At 43.4% G+C, this 20,573-nt stretch overlaps 1 protein-coding gene across 1 annotated transcript in view; it reads right to left on the bottom strand.

Annotated features, from left to right (window-relative positions):
- Positions 1-18,942, bottom strand: part of SACS (sacsin molecular chaperone) — an 85,003-nt gene extending 66,061 nt beyond the window's left edge. Inside the window, 2 exon segments of the mRNA XM_019447979.2 lie at positions 4,352-4,883; positions 18,822-18,942. Of these exon segments, the coding sequence (XP_019303524.2) occupies positions 4,352-4,371 (20 nt within the window). The 5' untranslated portion in view covers positions 4,372-4,883; positions 18,822-18,942.
- Between the last annotated feature and the right edge of the window lie 1,631 nt (positions 18,943-20,573).

Below are 20,573 nucleotides of genomic sequence, written 5' to 3'. Positions count from 1 at the left end.
CGCATCGTCAACTGGCCATCATTCACCCCACTCCATGCCTGTCACCTCCTTATTCTTGGAACATTCCAGGCAGCTCCCACCTAGAGGCTTCGCACGGGTTCCCCTATCTGGAACCTTCTTCCCCTAAATGGCTTGTGATTATTGCCTCCCCTCCTTCAAGTGTTTGCCCAGACTTCACCCTTCTCCACGAGGTCTGTCCCGACCTTCCTATTTAAAATTGTGACACATCTTCTCATACAACCCCTTCAGACTCCCACCTCCTTGTCCCGGCCTAGCGTTCCTTTTGTCCCGTCACATAAGATAGCATATAATTTAATCATGCATTGCATTTGTTGTTTCTTTTCCCTCTTTCCTTGCTTGAATGTAAGAGTCACAAAGCTCAGTATCAAATCAATTTCTTTCCCTGATGTATTCCAAGTGCCCGGCACATGATAAATGCGCAATACACGTTAGGTGAGTGGATGCTTTTAAGAACAGAGGTTTGTTTGAAGGACCCCGATGGACAGTGCTGCCCTGTAATCCCCAGGTTAGATGTGGAAGTGGCTGCATTTGGTAGACCCTGGGAGACGCTGGGAGAGGCAGGTCTAGTCACACTGGTCCGGAGCTTGCTTGAACCTGGGCTCTCTCCTTGACCAACCTTTAAAAAAGCTCCTCTGAGCCCTCTGTTCAATGAGGCCTTGCCTTTGGGCTGTGACCTTGACTTGTCTAGCCCAGTTTTAATAAGAATCCACTAAGTCAGTTTAGCAAAAATCGCCCTCCCCTTAATATGTGATTTCCCTCCATATTTAACCAAGTTCCTTAACCCCTACCCCTGATACACGATCACCATGGCCTGCCTTCAGCAAGAATTCTGTCAAGTTGGTTTAGCAAGAATCCCCCTACACTGGATATCTTCTCTTATTAATTTTCCATACCCTGGTCCCCTCACTCTGCTCATTGGCTATAAGTCCCCAGTTGCCATTGCCGTATTTGGATTTGAGCCCAATCTCTCTCCCCTGTTGCAATGGTCTTGACATCTCTTTCAATAGTCCTAAATAAAGTCTTCCTTACCATTTTAACAAGTGTCAGAATAAATTTTTCTTTAACCAACCCTATGAGTTTGAGCAAGTCACATAATTTCTGTGTCTCATCTGTCAAACCCATAAGAGAGGATCCCAGACATCGCCACTAGCCTGAATCAATACCAAAGATGCCAAGCTCCTTAGCACATTGTAACTAGAATTGTTTCCTAGGCATCATTGGGGGCAATTTCCCCAAATGTGGCCCACCCTTCCGTATCCTGGAATCTGCTTCCACACTGTCACACACTGAAGCTCCAGAAGCTTCCTGACGGCAATAGAGAGAGAACCAATCCCAAAGTAGCCTTCAACAAGTGAGATCAAGTCTCAACTTTTAGTTCAGATATTCATATGGCACATTCAACGATACATCTGCCTTAATTTTAGCATAACACTTGATATTGCTTATTAGATAGACAATCTAACTAACTTCTTTTCCCAAAACATTTACATAAATCTAGTACCTTAGGAAGGGCCTGATTTGTTGACGCTGTGACCGCATGACTCCCCCACCACACACCCACCCCCCGGGGATTCGCGATACAACCCCCCCCAGAGCTCAAGAAACCCAGACTAGATCTTTTTCAGCTTTAAAAATTATCTTGCCCCAGGAACAAGGAGACCAGGCAATCAAGTTTTATAGATTTATGGTCTTAATAAGACAGGTTTTAAATGCCTTAATAAAAGTGTGTACTTATAAAAATGACCTTAAGATAGATACGTGGACCCTCAACTCATGTACTCCACTCTATGTATTCATACATGTTGCTATATCCAGTCACTGACATTTTGGCTTTAAAAAAAAATTTTTTTTTTTAAATTTTTTTTTTAACGTTTTTTTTTTTTTTTTTTTGAGACAGAGAGAGACAGAGCATGAACAGGGGAGGGGCAGAGAGAGAGGGAGACACAGAATCGGAAACAGGCTCCAGGCTCCGAGCCATCAGCCCAGAGCCTGACGCGGGGCTCGAACTCACGGACCGCGAGATCGTGACCTGAGCCGAAGTCGGACGCCCAACCGACTGAGCCAGCCAGGCGCCCCTAAAAAAATTTTTTTTAATGTTTATTTTTGAGAGAGAGAGACAGAGTGTGAGTGGGGAAAGAGCAGAGAGAGAGAGACAGAGAGGGACACAGAATCTGAAGGAGGCTCCAGGCTCTGAGCTGTCAGCACAGAGCCCGACGTGGGGCTCGAACCCACGAACCACGAGATCATGACCTGAGCTGAAGTCGGATGACTTCAGTCGGATGACTGAGCCACCCAGGCACCCCCAACATTTTGGCTTTAAGTAAATAAGTAAATAAGCTTCAAGTAAATAAATAAATCAGTTGTGAGGAAATTCTAAAGCACCCAAAGCCTACATAATCTGAAAAGATATATCCAAAGTTAATATACTTTTTGCTAGCTATAAATAGAATTTATCAGCCAATGACTACAAAGACAATTGAACATGTTGTTTTCTCAACATCTGTCAGATGCTTTCAAATCAATCCTGACTGTTGAAAAGTTGGACTTCAGTATAACTATACAGCATTAATGCTTTATTTTAAAATAAATTTATAAGGGAGCGTGGGGGGCTCAGACAGTTAAGCGTCCAACTTCAGCTCAGGTCACGATCTCCTGGTTTGTGAGTTCGAGTCCCACATCGGGCTCTGTGCTGACAGCTCAGAGCCTGGAGCCCGCCTTGGATTCTGCGTCTCCCTCTCTCTCTGCCCCTCTCCCATGCAAACTCTGTCTCTCTCTCTCTCTCTTTCAAAAATAAATACACATTAAAAAAATAAAATAAATTTACAAATGAAATTATTTTTAACCGATCAGTCAACTGGTAAGTTGAATGAAAATGAATTCACCTTTAGTTTGAAAGGCAACGACTTTCATAACTAAGAAGACATTATACAGAAGCACTTTAAAAGGTAAAAAAGAGGGGCACTTGGGTGGTTCAGTCAGTTAAGCACCCACTCTTGATTCCCACTCAGGTCATGATCACAGGGTGATAAGATCGAGCCCTGCATCAGGCTCTGCATTGAGCATGGAGACTGGTTAAGATTCTCTCTCTGGCCCTCCCCCACTGGCATACGTGTGCAGGCACGTGTGTGAGTGCACCTGCACACACGCGCGCTCTCTCTCTCTCTACTAAAAGAAAGATAAAAAAAAAAAGAAAAAAGTCAGAACTACTGTGAGAAAACACGTACAGTGATACATAAGTATATTTCTCTCACGTCTAAGCAATTTAGTATCAGTAAGGGTACGAAAATCCATCTTAGATGGCTTCTTATTATACTAAAAAATTCAGAAAATAGATATTCCAATTGGGCAATAAAAATCAAAACCATGATGTAGTCTCAATTCGTGTGTGCATTCACATATTTAGGTAACAAGCAGTCGCAAAATTAATCCTGATTTGCTAGAAGGCAAGTACTATTGAAAAAGTTACACTTACCTCCACGGCCTAATGAATAAAACACTTAAGAATTTTTATTGTGGAAAAATTTGAAAGAGAAAAACAAATACTGAGCTTTTTCAAGGGTAAGCCAAGTTTGAAAGCCAACTTGGAAAAGCCTTCCATCCACTGATAGCATTAGGTTATAAGATGTGAAGCCTTACGTGGTCCCTGTGGCACGAAAATTTTATTTATTGAACATAACTGTTTGAATACAGCATTCAAAATCAATGAAAGAATGTTTTGCTATATGCTTAAGAAAAAAAAGAATACATGGAAATGTAAGGGGTAATTATAAATATTATATTTTTGCATAAATCCTCAAGCCTGCAAAAGAAGCATATATTCTCATAAAATAGCAATTAAATTTGAGGAAAGGAGTGAATTTTGTTGTTATCATAGTTCCCAAAGTCAATGCAGACTGTGTTCGTTCTCTCTCTCTCTCTCTCTCTCTCTCTCTCTCCCCCACCCTTTCCTGGGTTATCTGATACAATTTCAGGTACTTCAGTTTTTTATTTAACATTTTCTGAATAATCATATGGCCAGTAAGAGGCACTAACATATACACCTGAAGAAGGAGAGAACGGGGTAGATCCAATCAACTGTCCCTTACAGCAGCCACACCAGAAGACAGAAAATCAAAAACCATCTGGGCGAAGGTAAGGAATGATTTTCAACCCTTGGCTTGAACTTTTACACAGGTAATTCCAGTTAGAACTAAAGTACCTAGAGTTGATTCACTTTCATCTCTAGAAAGCTTTCACCTGTTTTTGCCTACCTATGTTTCACTCGGGAAAACCCAATAAACCTTGAAATATCAGTGCAAATTGTCATAATTGAAAACATGAGCTCATTTACCTATTATCCTTGGCCTCCATTATCACTTCCGGAATATGTGTCGGTGAAAATCATGAAACTCTTTTCCTGTCTTCTAAGTCTTTCGTTTGTGTCTCCTTTGAATGTGTACTCCAAGCTCAGCTCTGCCTGGCCGGTAAAAAGCCCGTGTTCCCCTCAGTGTCCATTCATCATCTGACGCCCGGAAGCATGGCTGCGTTTTGTGGTGTTCCCTCACGTGTGACTCTCCAGACTGAAAGTTGAAAGTGGTTGCCTCGTTGGGTTATGCGCCTGATCGAGCAACCCACAGAAGTTCTTCAGGTAAAATAGTACTGGTTGGGCAATGGTTTTTGGCTATTCCCCACAGCACAAATGAGCTATTTTCATCTGAGAATCTTCTGTATTTTCTTCACGAAGGTGGTGAGGAAAAATGTCACAGAAGCTTTGGGGCTCGGTGTTCCTCCCCCTCATCTCAGCAGATGTGAAATGCTCACGGGCGAGAGCCTTTCTTCTTGCTCTGCTGGTGATACCTGCTTTTCCACGTCACTTTTGGACCCTGAGAGAAAAATCAACGAAGGTTAAAGGAAGGAGTAAGGAAAAGTACGCGGAGTAAATGCACTGAAAATGTAATTCCTCATGGAAGACAGCCACGGTTCTTATTTCCAGCGACTTGCTAATTATAAACTGGTGGTTGCACTGTGGCCCTGCCAAACAGCATGGCATTTATCCCTCCCTCACAACCAACAGATGCACATGGCGGCCTCGGTAAATTAAAAAAAAAAAAAATCTACTTAATTTAGTTTCCTGTTCTCACTCCCTATGCATTTCTTCTCATTTCTCTATTTCTCTGGCTTCTTTCAAGTGAAATATGTGCTTCACATAATGTACCTTTTGCCAGGCACAGTACCATTAAATCCAAAGCTGCAACTTTACATATAACACAACTCACGTTTGAAAGTAAAACATCTACATCAGAAAGAGGAAAGAAAATGTGTCTTTCACAAAGCCTTTCTTTCTAGTATAGTCTCAATAACCACTAGTACCTGCCAGCAGTCTAACATCTTAAGAAACAAACTAGAAAAAAAAAAAATGACTAACTTTGACAACGGTGATAAGCCAGAGGGACACATGAGACTGAATTTTCTACCCGTTCATACAACTCTCTTGAGTATAAACGCTTGATAATTTTAGACAGTACCACACTTCAACAGTTCTTTGGAGCAGACAGAAGAGAGGTAGAATTGCTAAGATGTTTAATATGTTAACGAAACTTGAATGCAGAAAGGTAAGTAACTGTTCAAGCTCACTCAACCAGGAACTGATAAACCAGAAACTGGAAAACCAGCTCCTGGACTCCTATTCTACTTTTTGTTAGCCGATAATATTTCATTGTGGACAAAAGTCATTTAGAGGGGCGCCTGGGTGGCTCAGTCAGTTAAGCGGCCGACTTCGGCTCAAGTCATGATCTCGCAGTTGGTGAGTTCGAGCCCCGTGTCGGGCTCTGTGCTGACAGCTCGGAGCCTGGAGCCTGTTTCAGATTCTGTGTCTCCCTCTCTCTGACCCTCCCCCGTTCATGCTCTGTCTCTCTCTGTCTCAAAAATAAATAAACATTAAAAAAAAATTAAAAAAAAAAAGTCATTTAGAGAGAGTAATCTAAGCTATGCTTATAATACTATAGATTCTTGACTTCATGAAAACCAAAGAACTCAAAACTCACTGTAAACTATTTCCCAAAAACACTTCCCCAGTAACTTGTTATAATAAAAATATTACCAGGCATCATGAGTGAGATTAATTGAAACAAACCAAACCAAATCTTAATTACGCTTTCATATAAAAATGTGTACAATGAAATTTGAATGCCGTGTGTCAAGAATTAGAGAAACTTTGTATTTAAATTTTTAATTAAAGAATTAAAATTAAATTAAGAATTTATAGGGCGCCTGGGTGACTCAGTCGGTTGAGTGTCCGACTCCTAATTTCGGCTCAGGTCGTGATCTCAGGGTCGTGAGATTGAGCCCTGCATCGGACTCCGCACTGGGCATGGAACCTGCTTGGGATTCTCTCCCTCTCTCTCTCTGCCCCTCACCCCTGTGCATTCTCTCTCTCTCTCTTCCTCTTTCTCTCTCTGTCCGAAAAAGAAAAAAGAAGGAAATTACATAACAAGAAGATGAAACCCTTTTGTATGACAATGGATTTCAGAAATTAGACTCTTCAATTTGAAATGTTCAGTTTAAGAGAAGTTCTGTGCAATAAAGTGGAAGATTAGAATCAGTTTCTTTACCTGTAAAACAAGGAGCTGGAGTAAGTGTTGTAACTCATTAACACCTGTGAGATTCTACGATTCGTTCTATGACTTAACTTATAACAATTCTGAGCATAGGAATTAATCCAGATATGTCTTCTGACTAAAAAAGATTTTGTCATTTAAAATGTCATGTTAAATATAAACATAAAATATAAATGTATTGTAGAACGGACACAGGTTTTATATAAATGTTTATGATAAAATATGAAATTCCAAGGGAAATCTGGAATCAGTTATACTCAAATAGAGGCCTTAGGCTGCACGTGTTCTGCCTCTGTGGGAGCGTTAGAGAAAAACAGAAGTATTGACTTAAGTGTAACACTGCAAGTTCGTGCTTACTAGCCTCACTGAAGGAGTTTCCAGCTCTAATTCCAGTTTGTCAATATCTTTTGAAAAACATATTCTGAGATCTGCAATTTTAATTAGCTTTATATCACCTGGAACATTTTATAAAATTGCAATACAACGTAGGAGAACCCTGCGGCAAATTATTAGAACATTCCTCCAGAGGGACAATGATACGTTGATGACAAAAAAAAAAAGATCTCTAAATAGTTTTTACTACACAACTCTGAGCCCTAATGAAAGTCCCATCATCGAGCACATCAAGCTATCAATATTAGCAAGATACAACAGCTTTGCCCAGTGTATCACCAAGGCCAAGGTACAGTCTTTCTGCTGACCCCTCCACGGTGCTGCCAGTCTAAAAATGTTGTCAAAGGGGACATCGACATGACATGTTCTTGATGAACCCATGCTGGGTCCCAGGGATAACCGTGCCCTTGTCTAACAGCCCCTTAATTCTCTTTCAATGCAATCAATTTTAATATGACTTCTATAATTAACATCTAGGCTACAAGTTAGAATTCTAACAACTATTGTTCCTTTTTGGACACTGGAACATTGGTACGTGTGCATCTCCCCAGGACTTGTCTTTTTTCTCCAATTGTTCAGAACTTACCCCCTGTGAAAAGGCACAGCATAGGCAATACGGTCAATGATACTGTAATAGTATTGTATGATGACGGGGGGAGCTACTTTTTGGTGGACAGAGCAGAATGTATAAACGTTGAATCGCTATGCTCTACACCCAAAACTAATGTAACATTGTATGTCAACTACACTCAAATTTTAAATTTTTTTTAAAAAATTTAGAAAGAAATTACCCCCCGATGATATAACAATTGTATACGCGTATTGATGAGAGAAGACAGCGTGTTACCTGGAAACACCAGTTGCCCGAACGGTAGTCACTGATGAGTCACCCTTATGGTTTTTTTCATATTTGAGGATCTGTGGCCTAATTGGGTACCATCTATTTGTCACTTACTTAATAATTTTTAAAGTTACTCTGTGCTTACATAAATGTATTATGAAAGGAAACTCTCTATTCACAACATACATGGAAACCCAGTCCTACGTGCCACAAATAGAGGGCAACTCTAAAGATAAATAAGATGAATACAAAACAAAAGGAATCTTTCTAAATTCTGGTCTCTCTTCATTAAAAAGGGGGTTAGTAAATGGATGGGGACATTTAGAGCCTTTAATGATTTCATTTAGAAAGAAGAAAGACTGAAAATTAAGTATCCACTTCAAGAACTTAGAAAAAGGTAGTGGGACAAACCCAAAGAAAACAGGAAATAATGATGAGAGCAGAACTAATGAAGTGGAAAACAAAGACACAGAAGAAAATATCAGCAAAGACAAAAGTGAGTTTGTTTAAAAGACACACTGGCAAACTTGGGGCAAGTCTGATCAAGATAAAGCAAAGTCACTCACACTTTAAAAGATACACTGGCAAACTTGGGGCAAGTCTGATCAAGATAAAAGCAAAGTCACTCACACAAAGATAGTGCTGGGAATGAAACATTAGATGCGTCAGAGATTAAAAAGATAAGAGACGATACAACCTTTTGGGTAATGAATTTTTAAATTTTGAAAATGGACAAATTCCTGGAAGAATATAAAGCACCAAAACGAATTCAAGAACTAAGTCAATCCAGGAAATAGATTCGATCACTGATATTTAAAATCTTTTCACAGAGAACACATGAGGCTGGACAGTTTCACTGGTGAGCCGTACCAAATGTTCGATAAACAGATGAACTCTAATATCTTATAGATTCTACCAGAGAACATGAAAACAGACAGTATGTCCAAGTAATTTCATGAGGCTGATAATATTCCCAAATTAAATGATCTACACCAAACCGGGACAATTATGAAAAAGAAAACGTAATGGCCAATCTCACTCATGCAAAAATTTGAAATACCTATTAGCAAGTTGAGTCCAGCAGTGTGTAATAAGCATAATATCTTATGATTAAGCTGATCAGAGAATAAAATACAGTATCCATTAATAACCAAAAAAAAAAAATTAAAAGGAAAGAAAACAAAAAACTTCAGGTCAATGAGAAGTAGGTGAGCACTTCATTAAAGGGCAAACATACCCTCCTGTCTTAATTTCTATTCCCCATTTTACGGGAGGTGCCAGCCAGTGAAAGACAGAAAAGGGGGGAGAAGAATGAGAAACGAGGGGAGCAAGAGAGGAAGCAAAGCTGTCACTATTCACAGATGGAATATTAAAAAAAAGAAATTTAGGCAAATTACCAAAATTAATAGTAGAGTGAATCAAGATTATTGATAAGTTCAACTGCCTTTCTACATACCAACAAGAGTTTGTGGATTTTTTTAAGGTGTTCTTTTAAACGATAGCCATTTATAATAGCCCGTGGGGGGTGGGGGGGGGGGGAAGGAGTTACCTTGGAATAGTTATAACGAAAGAACTTGTATAAAACTTCTAGGAAGAAAATCTGTCAACTTGAACAAAAAAACATTAAAGAGGCCCTTTTAAAAATGGAGATAATGCATGTAATGCCATGTCAGCTCTCCTCAAATTGATCTTTTCATTCAGAGGAATTCCCACTAAAATCCCAGTAAGTTTTTAAAATAAAACTTGACAAGCTGATTCTCAGAGTTTTAGGGAAGAACAAAGGGACAAGAATTTTTTTAAAAAGACTCCTTCAGAAAGCTTTTCTAGATGTTGAATCTTAATGTAAAACTATTATAACTAAGTTGGTATGGCATTCACACAGGAACAATCAGAATAAAAAGCTTAGCCACAGGGCCCTGCATTCATGGAAACTTGATACATGACAGAGGTGTTTGTAGAATTCGGTGGAGAAAGCGGACCATTCGGAAAATGTTACTGGGACAAGCAGTTATCTACGTGGAAACACAATGTATCTGTACCTCCCACTGTGCACAAATACCAACACAAACTCTCATGAGCGAGAAGATCAAACCTTAAGCTTTTTAGAAAGGAATATAACACAATATCTTAATGACCTCAGAGTAAAGAAGAATTCTCCAAAGAACAAATAGAAGCCACTGATCGTAAGACAAAAGATTGTTACAGTCAAACCGTATTAAAACTAAGAACTTCTGTTCACCTAAGGTAAGCTACAAAAATCAGGAGAACGCATTTGCCACACAGATAATTGACAGTTTTGTGTCCAGAATACAGAACTCTTGAAAATAAAAAAGAAACAGCCCCCCAAAAAGTATGCAAAATTCTCTAATTTATATATACTCTTTCGTATGCATAGTATTTTCATTTTAAAAATAATAAAAATTATGGGGCGCCTGGGGTGGCTCAGTCGGTTGGGCGTATGACTTCTGCTCATGTCATGATCTCGTGGTTCATGGGTTCGAGCCCCGCATCAGGCTCTGTGCTGACAGCTTGGACCCTGGAGCCTGCTTCGGATTCTGTGTCTCCTTCTCTCTATCTCTGCCCCTCCCCTGCTCGCTCTCTCTCTCTTTCTCAAAAGTAAACATTAATTTTAAATAAATAAATAAATAAATAAATAAATAAATAAATAAATAAAAATAATAAAAATTAAACGTGTACTATAAATTGTGTCTTGTGCAGGGGATAATATTAAAAATAGGGTTATAACATGACGGAGCGCATATAATGACATCTTTGCTTAAGACAGTCTTTAATATCTTCCACTTATTGCTAGAACAGCTGTTAATTAAGAATGAGGTTCTGATGGAAAAATAGAGTCTACGTAATAAGGTTTTTACAGGAAGAAGGAAGGAGAGGAAGAAAAGAAGAGGGAGGGGAGGCAAGGAGAGAAGGAACTTGCAGAAGGGGTCATATCCTCACTGAATAATCTCATTTTTTTTGATGCCTATTTGAGTCACATCACATCTCCTCATTTCCCCAACACCGACCATTCCCTCCGTGATCAGGGCATGTGGCCTCCACGTTGTGAAACGCTCTGTGAGAACCTGCTCCCCCGGCATTCCAAAGTTTTCCTCAGAGTTGCAAAGATCCACGTGGTGCCCATGAGTCCTTCTGAATTAATATGAAATTCTGCAGGTGGCGTTTAAACGACAGCACCTTACCCGTGTAGTCCCGCACAATCGCATCCGTGGTTTCACGCAATCCTCAAGCCTACTTGAGGAAAGAGGGAGACCAGCTGGCTTCCCCATTTTACAGGTTAAGGGACCGAAGCTCAAAACACGTTAAGGCATGTGCCCACGCCACAAGGGGATATAGAAGGGAACGAGGTGACACACGTCCCCAGGGCCAGTCTATGGCAGATGTTGTCCATGTGAGTTTATAAATATGAAAACGTTCGTTTGCAAAGGCGTTAATCTTCGCGAAATGTAGCTCTGCAGGGGCAGGGTTAGAAGGGGAGACACTGCGCCTGCCATCACAGGGTCCCGTGGGCCACGAGGGCACTACAAAGGTCACACCGAGGAGGTGACAGAGCCCCGACACCAGCTCTACGCCCTTCGTTCAAGAGCTTCTCCAATAAACCCAACTGCTTCCCATATAATGATATCGAAATGTCTGCAGCACACCAACATTCACAAAGCACTTATTGTATATTCTTCTCTTTATTCTCATGATTATTTTGTACTAATCCAAGATCAAAATATATAGGCGAAGGAAACATTAAAATGTCTTTTTTATTCCCAACTCATGATGGCGCGCACACACACACACACACACACACACACACACACACACACCTTTACTCAATTCAACAAACATCTATTTCTTGGTGTGTGATAATTTCACATTGTAAAAAAAAATTTTTTTATGTGTATTTATTTTTGAGAGAGAGAGACAGAGCGTGAGCAGGGGAGGGGCAGAGAGAGAGGGAGACACAGAATCCGAAGCAGGCTCCGGGCTCTGAGCTGTCAGCACGGAGCCCGATGTGGGGCTTGAACTCACAAACCGTGAGATCATGACCTAAGCTGTAGTCCGGCTGCTCAAGCAACTGAGCCACCCAGGCGCCCGATAATTTCACATTTTGAATAAGCCTATATAGGAACACATCTCTGCTTGTGATTATTTATTTAGTTCTATTTCATGTTCATTATTTTAAACTCAGAAATGCTTTTTGTGCCTTACTGATGGTAACATTAACATTACGTGGGATTTTTATACTTCTATGTTTAACGCTTCTCTTGCATATAAATCTTCACCTGATAATGCATCCATTTTTAAGTGCTCCATTTACTTCGACAAATCCTTAACAATGACATCACACAGAAGACAGAAGCCTTTTTTATGGCATCAGCCGTGAATGAACAGCAGTCCAATGCAATTTAAGACAGCTTTTCAGGACGACCAAATTAACCATGAAGTGTTAACTCTGGTGTTTTTTACTGCTTTCATAATGTTGTGTTAACGTGGCTCATTAGCATAGCCAAGAAAATCAGTATATCCTACATTTTGTGTGCAGTTGAAATGTTATTGATAGTAAAATTATAATGCAGTATAGTAGGAGTGTCTTGCAAAGATAAAGTATCTTTTTTTTTAATTTTTTTATGTTTATTTACTTTTCAGAGAGAGACAGAGACAGAGTGTGAGCAGGGGAGGGACAGAGAGAGAGGGAGACACAGAATCCGCAGCAGGGTCCAGGCTCTGAGCCGTCTGCACGGAGCCCGACGCAGGGCTTGAACCCACAGACCGCGAGATCATGACCTGAGCCGAAGTCAGGGGCTTAACTGACTGAGCCACCCAGACGCCCCAAGATAAAGTATCTTTAATTCATTGAAGTGACTCCATAGATATTATCTTTTTGCAGTTTCATAACAGCCTGGTAATTCGGTAGAAAATTGTTAATTCTGTTTCACACGTAAGGAAATTGGTGCACAGAAAGTCAAGCGACATCCAACCCTGGGACTCAAACACGGGGTCTTCGACTTCCAGCTCTTACCTTATTCACCGAACACAACATCCGTACTCAAATATGATTTCCTTCTCTCCCATTGCTTCTTCCCCCAAAGGAAAGAAAGCCGCTTCCATCACATCAAGTCTGGGGTGGGGGGTTGGTGGGGGTGGGGGGTTAGGAGCGCAGGAGGAAGGCCAAGGCTGGAGAATCACGTCATCTCTCTGCGCCTCATCTGGCCTGCCCCCTCCCTGTGCAGGTTCATCAGAAAGACCACCCGGAACTATGTCTAAAAGCACTCAGCAGACTGCAGATGACGTTTGCCAATCTTGGATGTCCCTCTTCATGTTCGTGTAATATTCTCCAACACGTGCGGGGCCAGGAAATGCACGCGTGATACCCTCTGCCGCCTGACTCAGGCCCTCGTCCCGGGCGTCGGGCCCGAACAGTTGGCTCTCTGAACTTGCTACTTGGGAACGGGGATTTGGACATCCATCCCGCCAGCTGTGGAATCCGTTCGTCTGGCTCTGAAAGCTGAGGCCGCTGCCCATGGCTAAGAGAGGCACGGCGTGCCGTTCAGTGACCTCTCCGCCTTCCCGGCAAAAATACCCTGTTCTGGCAATCAGGGTTTTCCCCACAGCGGGTGAATTTGGCACCATCTACGGTCTCCTTTAAGGAGGAGGAAAGACACGTGCCGGCCCCGCTAACTCACGGAGGTGAAGCTCCCTTCGAGTTGCTCTGCGCGAAGCAGAAACGGCCCAGAGACTCGGGGCGGAAATCATGGCCCCGGTGGAGACAAGTGGTGACGTCCCCTCGGCCCAAAGCCGTCCTTTGGCGGGTAGGCGGGGAGGAGCGAGGGAAGACGAGGGGATTTCTAAGGTAGACTTCACCAGAAAGCAAGAGGACAGAACAGACTTCCCAGGAGCTAGAACACAGACACCCAGCTGCCACCCGTGGGAATGAAAGGAAAGGTCTTTCCTGCAGGGAACGAGATAGAAATATCAACAGGACCTACCCCTTGGACTTCATCCCCAGGATGATGTCCCTTCTCTTTGGCTTAGCGTGTCCGTTAAATACAGAACCACATGGGCTCGGAACTAGTAGAAGCCCGTCTTCATGGAGGGAGAGGAAGTGGCCTGTGGCCCCGAGGAAGCGAGGACATCCCGGGTGACCTCTCCCCCTTTCCACCGTTGGCCGTGCTGCCATATTCACAGGCGTCGCGCTCTGCAGCTTTACTTATCAGAATAACGTTGGTTTCGCCAGAAACGGTCCTTCAACCCACCTACAGCAAACAACAGGGTCAGAGCTGCCCGTGGTGACCTCCTGAGAAGGGCATCCACATTCATCTACAACTGGGAACTAACAACCCACATTACTGTGTATCGCGTCTGACCGAAGCCACTGGTAGCGAGATCCTCTGGCACGCGGTGAAAATTCACCCTTGAAAGTCCCTCACGTCACGAGAACGGGGAGCCGGCCACAGACAGACTTCCGGCCCCCAGAAAGCCTCGACTGGCACTGCCCTCGGAATAATTGCCTGGCCCTCCCTAATGTCAGAACAAAACAGGAGTCAGCAGAGACTTTCAAATGGCATCTTTGCAAAACGGAGAAATCAGATTCATTCGCCCTGTACGTGAATGGAGCAAAATTAAGATTTTAAGACGTAGCAACTATTTTGAGTGTCGCTAATGACAGAACTGTATCGGCACGATCTGTTGCAGAAAAGGCCACGGTCGCTAGTCATCATCTGACCTCAAACGCACATCCCTGTGATTGAAGGTGTCCGTAAATGCACTTTGTGGGCGATAAGTAACTGGTTGGTTGTGTGCACGTGTGCGTAATTGAAGATGTCCGTGTACAATGCATAACAGAAAAGATACCGTATTTCAAACGGAATAAGAAAAAACTATGAGCTACTCCCTCAGATTCCGAAGCTCTTCTGTGTTACACAAATCTTCCTCCCCTACTTTGCTGAACACGCCTCAAGAGTGTTTTCTTCGTCGTTGACTCTCTCACTCAGTGAGATCTGGGGCCATGGATACGTAAGGCATTCAACAGAGATTGAATAATTTAGTCACTTTGGCCAATTTCCAGCTAATAAAAATACACATACTTTTATAGCGTATCTTGGATCGAATTGAGGAGCCTCTGTTTTCAGTCTTGTCAACTAATGGAGCAAATTGTCTGAGGCAGGAGTCTGGGGAGGGCTGATACTGGAAGGTGACCTCCTCAGAGTCTTGGGTTTATCTTGGGATCAATGTTATCAAAGACAACGTTTCACCCCAAAATAAGTGACCATATAGATGAATTAGATGGCATGGGAATTCGATCTCCATAAAGCTCTTAAAAAATAATGCATGAAAAATAGACTATATGATTAAAATACATCTCATTTCATATTATCTGACTAATATTATCATCCGGGTTTTTTGCAGGGAAAAAGAATATTCATTCATTCCCTTAAAAAAACAAAGGGAGCTTGCCATGGAAATGCACGCCAGAGGCTTTATTCACCTGTCATCTGACCTCTGAGGTGGTGATTGTTAGCCTATTATCAGTGCCACTTAAGGAGGAGGAAACTGAGGCACGCCCGAGTAGCTCAGGTCATGATCTCACGGTCTGTGGGTTCGAGTCCCACATGGGGCTCTGTGCTGACAGCTCAGAGCCTGGAGCCTGCTTCGGATTCTGTGTCTCCCTCTCTCTCTGCCCCCCACCCATTCATGCTCTATCTCTCTCTGTCTCAAAAATAAATAAACGTTTAAAAAAAAATATCTTTATGCTCAAAGTAAATGACTCTCTAATTTATCAGTTAAGGTTCTGTTTATCTAGGGTTCCTAGATTTAGCAAATAGAAATGTGCCTAGTTGAGTTTGAATTTCAAATAAACAACAAGCAACTTTTTAGTGCATGTTTACCTTAGGCCATATTTCCTGTAACGGATCTGGTGACCCTATCAGTCATGTATTAATGGCCCTAAGAATTAATAATGACCCTAATCATTTCTTAATGATTAAATTGATCACTGCATTAAAAACAAGGAGAAAGAGCTAAGCCTTCACTGCTAGAAGTAGTGCACAAATCCCTGAAAAATGGAAATACATGCGGCTCTCTAGCACTCAGTGCTTAGATGAAACAAGGAGATCTATGAAGCGTAAGTGATCACCCATAACATTATTTGGGTCTTTGACTTATTTTAATATGTTGTAGTTTCAGGACACATGAAAAGGAAAATGGGGATTACACTGCCCTCATCTTCTAATTTTCTAACCCAGAGCAGAATATTTAAATCAAATCTTTGGACGCGATGTCACTGTAACCAGACCATCTATGCCCCCTTACAAAAGCGAGAACCGGTGTGCATTGGATTTCAGGCCACTGTAAGCTCTAAGTGCTGTGAGAGGGGACACGGGGGTACAGGGGCCAGAGCTCAGCGTTTGCAGGCTAAGGACTCACTGACGTCTAGCGAGAAAAGTCCACTTGGATACCACCTGGTCGACCTCCCCTTTTTACAAATGAGAAATCGTTGGGGCTCTCTTCTCCCTTGGTCTTACGTTTTATCAGCGGCAAAACAGGCCGGCTCTTCCTCGAGGCTATTGTGTCGAGGACAACGGACAATGGAGGTGAAAGCACGTGACTTGATCAAGTAACTCTTATACACCAAGAGTACCCCAAAGACAGGGTGTATTAATTGTGCACCCAGGACTTGAAGGAAACGTAAAGGGTGTCTGCGTCGTACCTCTGATCGCAGAGGTGAAGTCAAATGACTTTCCGGTTTGTGCAAAGAGAAACCAAGGCCTCAGAGCTAGCACCACGCCCCTCGATTCTCGCCCAGCACTTCCCAGCTCACCACCACGGTGGCTCCGTCCCAGGCTCTAACGTCAGACGCGATGCGCGACGCGTAGAGTTCAAGGAAAGAAAAGGTGGCAAGGAGGAAGGAGAAAAGCACATACGAACAGAAACTAAACTAGCGACAGGCTGGCAATACAAAAAGCAAACTGCTGCTCGGGTTGTCCAAGGTCAGAAGAGCAACGGGAACTGTTCTGGTTTCCAATTTGGCACTGTTCGCATCAGTCGCATCTAGCGGTCCTCACTTGGACAGTCGATATCATCATCACCTCTGCCATCGTCAAGGCTTTAACAGGAGCTGTACAAAGACACTTGGCCTTCCCTCCTCCAATGAACACTCTTGTGGCAGCGTGGAAACGTCACCATTACGCTTACAGGCAAGAGATCCCAAGCAAGTACCGGGTATGTTTCTTATATCTACTTAGAGCTGATTAAGATGCACTTGATCAAAAGATCATTTCAGAGTCCCTTCCTTTAAGGAAATGCTATGAGAAACCACGGTAGCCTGCTTCCCCCACGGATCGGGGAACAGGAAGGTGGGTAGACTTCCTATGGGAAGTGGGAAGGTGGGTGGGAATGGGAAAAGTCAGAACTCCCGCTAAACAACGATACGGTGCACGTTCGGTGCTGATGCCCTCACGTGCATGACCTCATCCGAACCCGGGGACAGTTGTGTGAAGAACAACGGCCCACATCTCTAATATAGGAAGGTACTGAGACCCACAGAAGTTAAGTGAGTTTTCGGCGATCAGAGCTACAACGAAGCGTGGCTGAGATAAATACCTGAAGCTCCTGAGAACCAGTCCAGCATAAACAACAATACAGCAGATGCTTCCGATGGAAGGGAACCTCGGTCTTTCAAAGAGCGTGACTGGGCTTTTCCTCTTATCATGGGAAGCATAGAAAACACCATCTTCATCACGGAAAGAATCTCAGAAACCAAGCAATGCACGAGGGAAAGACGGGAACGTGGGACATGTGGCTTGGTGTGTTTGAAAAGGAGACTGAAGGAGCCTCGAACGCCAGAGACAAGAAGGGGGGAAATCGGCCAGCCAAACAGCCAGAGAAGGTACGGAAAGGATGAGTAAGACTTTGCGGCAGGGTTAGGGAAAGGAGGCTGGTTAGTCATAAGCAAAACCACCGGGGCACCGTGGTCACATACTGACCTGGTGCGTACCCGGTTATCAATGGGCAGCTTTAAAAAAGACCAATATAGGAGACTTACTTCCCACGTGACAAATACAATGGGATTACGCGTCGATTACTTTTCTCTGCTTTGGAGGAGAAATAAAGAGCTGCCCTTGCGTGGAACTCGAGGGCGGTTCGTGCTGGGGAAACGCGTGGAACGAACCTGCTTTTGCCTTCCACTTACACAGAGCCGGATGAAACGAAAGCCCGGACCAGTGGCATGTTAGAAACCAATCCGGCGGTCTGTCCTGAGGTTATTAACCTGGTTTCAAGAGAAAGAACAAGACGGAGAGGTTTCCTCCTTGTTAAAACCGGGATACTCTTTCTAAGAATGTGACGGATCACTCGCTGGAAGGAAATGGAATGACTTGGTAAAACGCTGCTCACTAAAAGCAGGATTTTCAAAACCCGTTATGTAAGGTAAGGATCATATGTGGAATCACGCAAGGGCGTGCTGTTTAAAATGAGGACAGCCGGTGTAAATTCCGCCAGAAGCCGCTCTGAGAATCCCACTTGGTATTCAACAGGGCTCTTGACCCCCACACCCCGTTTTACAGCAAAGGACCCATTGTGACCAAACACTGCGTGGAAATTAAAATGACAAAGCCGGGCGGTCTGAGCACGGGGACCACCGTGGATCTCTCTAGTAAGCAGCCGGCTGGCGTCTCCCCGCCCCCCAAACCCGCAGGCTGCCAGCCCCAACGGCACATTCTAAAAAGAGCCCATTACTCACAGGTGCACGACCCGTGAAAGAAGATTCTCTGCCTTCCACGGAAGGCAGTGTCTTAGGAGAGTGGTCAGTGCTGTCCGAAAACAACTGCAGTGACTGACCGACCTGCTTCCAGCCCAGCTCTCGGAGGACCCGAGAACCAATCACACCGTGGGCTCGCCGATTTCTACAAGCTTCTTCCTTTTCCCTTCCCGTTCCTTATCTAACCGGATCCTCAGCCACTTACCGGTGGCCGTCAGCGTCCATCTCAGCGCCTTTGTTTTCCTTTTGTCACATCAGCAGGCTCCAGCGTGACTGCCACCGCAGCCGCACTGGGTCCAGGGGACTGGATGCCGCAGTCAGCGGGGCCCCCCGCCCCCACCCAGCAGACTTTTTTTTTCTTTTTAAAGAGATAGGACCATCATCAACCTTAGGCTTTAATAATGCTGCAGAACGCAGCGCGGGTGCTCACGCTGGTCGTGCAAAATAACAAGGGCAGTTTCTATTCTCACCAAATTGCCCAGATTAATTTTAGGACATAGACACGGCTGACAAAAGCCCGCTCTGTTAAACGCGAGCCGAGTGGCCTTAGACAAGTCATTCGTGGGTCTCGTTTAGCTCAGGGAAAATGAGGAGTTGCGACCAGGCGATAGTCTGGAAATGCTATCATTTACTAACATCAAATACAAAACAGCGGCCACATACTCACATATAAAAGACAATAACACGCTACGTTGGCCTTGCAGGTTATAGCTTACAAAGCGCTTTTCTTATTTTATTTGGATTTGGCTGTGAAGTTCCAAGGGTTAAAAAAAAAAAAAAAGAGCATTTACCCAAAATGCTTTGTAAATTAGGAAATGTTACCCAGCTATAAAATGGTCTAAGTTTTCACTGGTAATGTCAGTTTAGTAATAAAAATATGGTAAGAATAAATTTAAAAAGAGCTCTATCTTCTTGCTTCCTAAAATGGGGGTTGAAATACCCAGAGAGCCTGTTTTTGTAACTAGCTCTCCCCCGCCACCCTTGGGTGCACCATATTCCTCATTATAGCCTCCTCGTACAACTGCCTACATCAGTAGAAATCTAGAATAGAGGCTTACCTAGAACCACTTGAGCTCTGAAAGTCTGGCTTGCTTGACGTCTGAGCAAAATACCTGACTCCACTCAGCAAACTCCAGACCTGAAAAGGCTAAACTCTTACCTCTCCTGCGAAGACCAACTGAGGCCCAAAACAGCATCCACGCCAGAAGCAGCATCACTGTCTGCAGCGGGGGCCTCCGCAGGGCCGCCACCGAAGACACCAAATCTAATTTCCTTTGTGTCCTAGACTCACAGATTCAGGTATAGAGCGTGCCCAGGAAATAGCAGGGCAATGTCTTATTCCAATAAAATCACTGTGTGCCAACAAGGGAGAAATAGTGTCCTGACGGCCTTTTGTCTGACCCTCACCGCAGCGCTTTGTGGGCCGCCAACGGTCTGGTCCTCGGGGGTATTACCCCCGTGGGGGTGAGCTTCTCCCCTCCCAGGGTGCCTCAGTTCTCGCAGCGCCATCTTGGATGTCATCAAATTAACTCAGGGCACATCTGTGGACCACTGCCACATAGTTAGGTACAGGGGGCTGTGAGACGAATCTTCAAGTTTCTTGTTCACGTAATGTGGTCATCTACATACTCCCATCGTTGAGCTCCTGGAGCCCCGTGGGCGCCAAAGTTATAAATTATCAGGGTTTATAATTCCCGGTTCCTCCACCTTCCAAGGAAAATGGGTCCCTAAGGAGATCATTTTGTTTGGTTCAGTTGCAACGCTGCTGGGATGTAACAGAAACAAAGCGATAAGGACTGTTAGTGTTGTATGCTAATTAGAAAGACCGCGTGTTACTCTCTTAGAAAATAGGAGAAATGGAGCCCATAATCCTACCATCTGAAGCAACCACTTTTTATCTTTTGGTATTTGATATATACACATTATATACATATTTTATACATATATATATACATAT

The sequence above is a fragment of the Panthera pardus genome, unplaced genomic scaffold (genome assembly GCF_024362965.1).
Source record: "Panthera pardus isolate Hobbes unplaced genomic scaffold, ASM2436296v1 HiC_scaffold_1, whole genome shotgun sequence".
In the NCBI taxonomy this organism is placed as follows: Eukaryota; Metazoa; Chordata; class Mammalia; order Carnivora; family Felidae; genus Panthera; species Panthera pardus.
The sequence above is the reverse complement of the archived record's forward strand: the minus strand, read 5'-3'. Positions and strand labels throughout refer to the sequence as shown.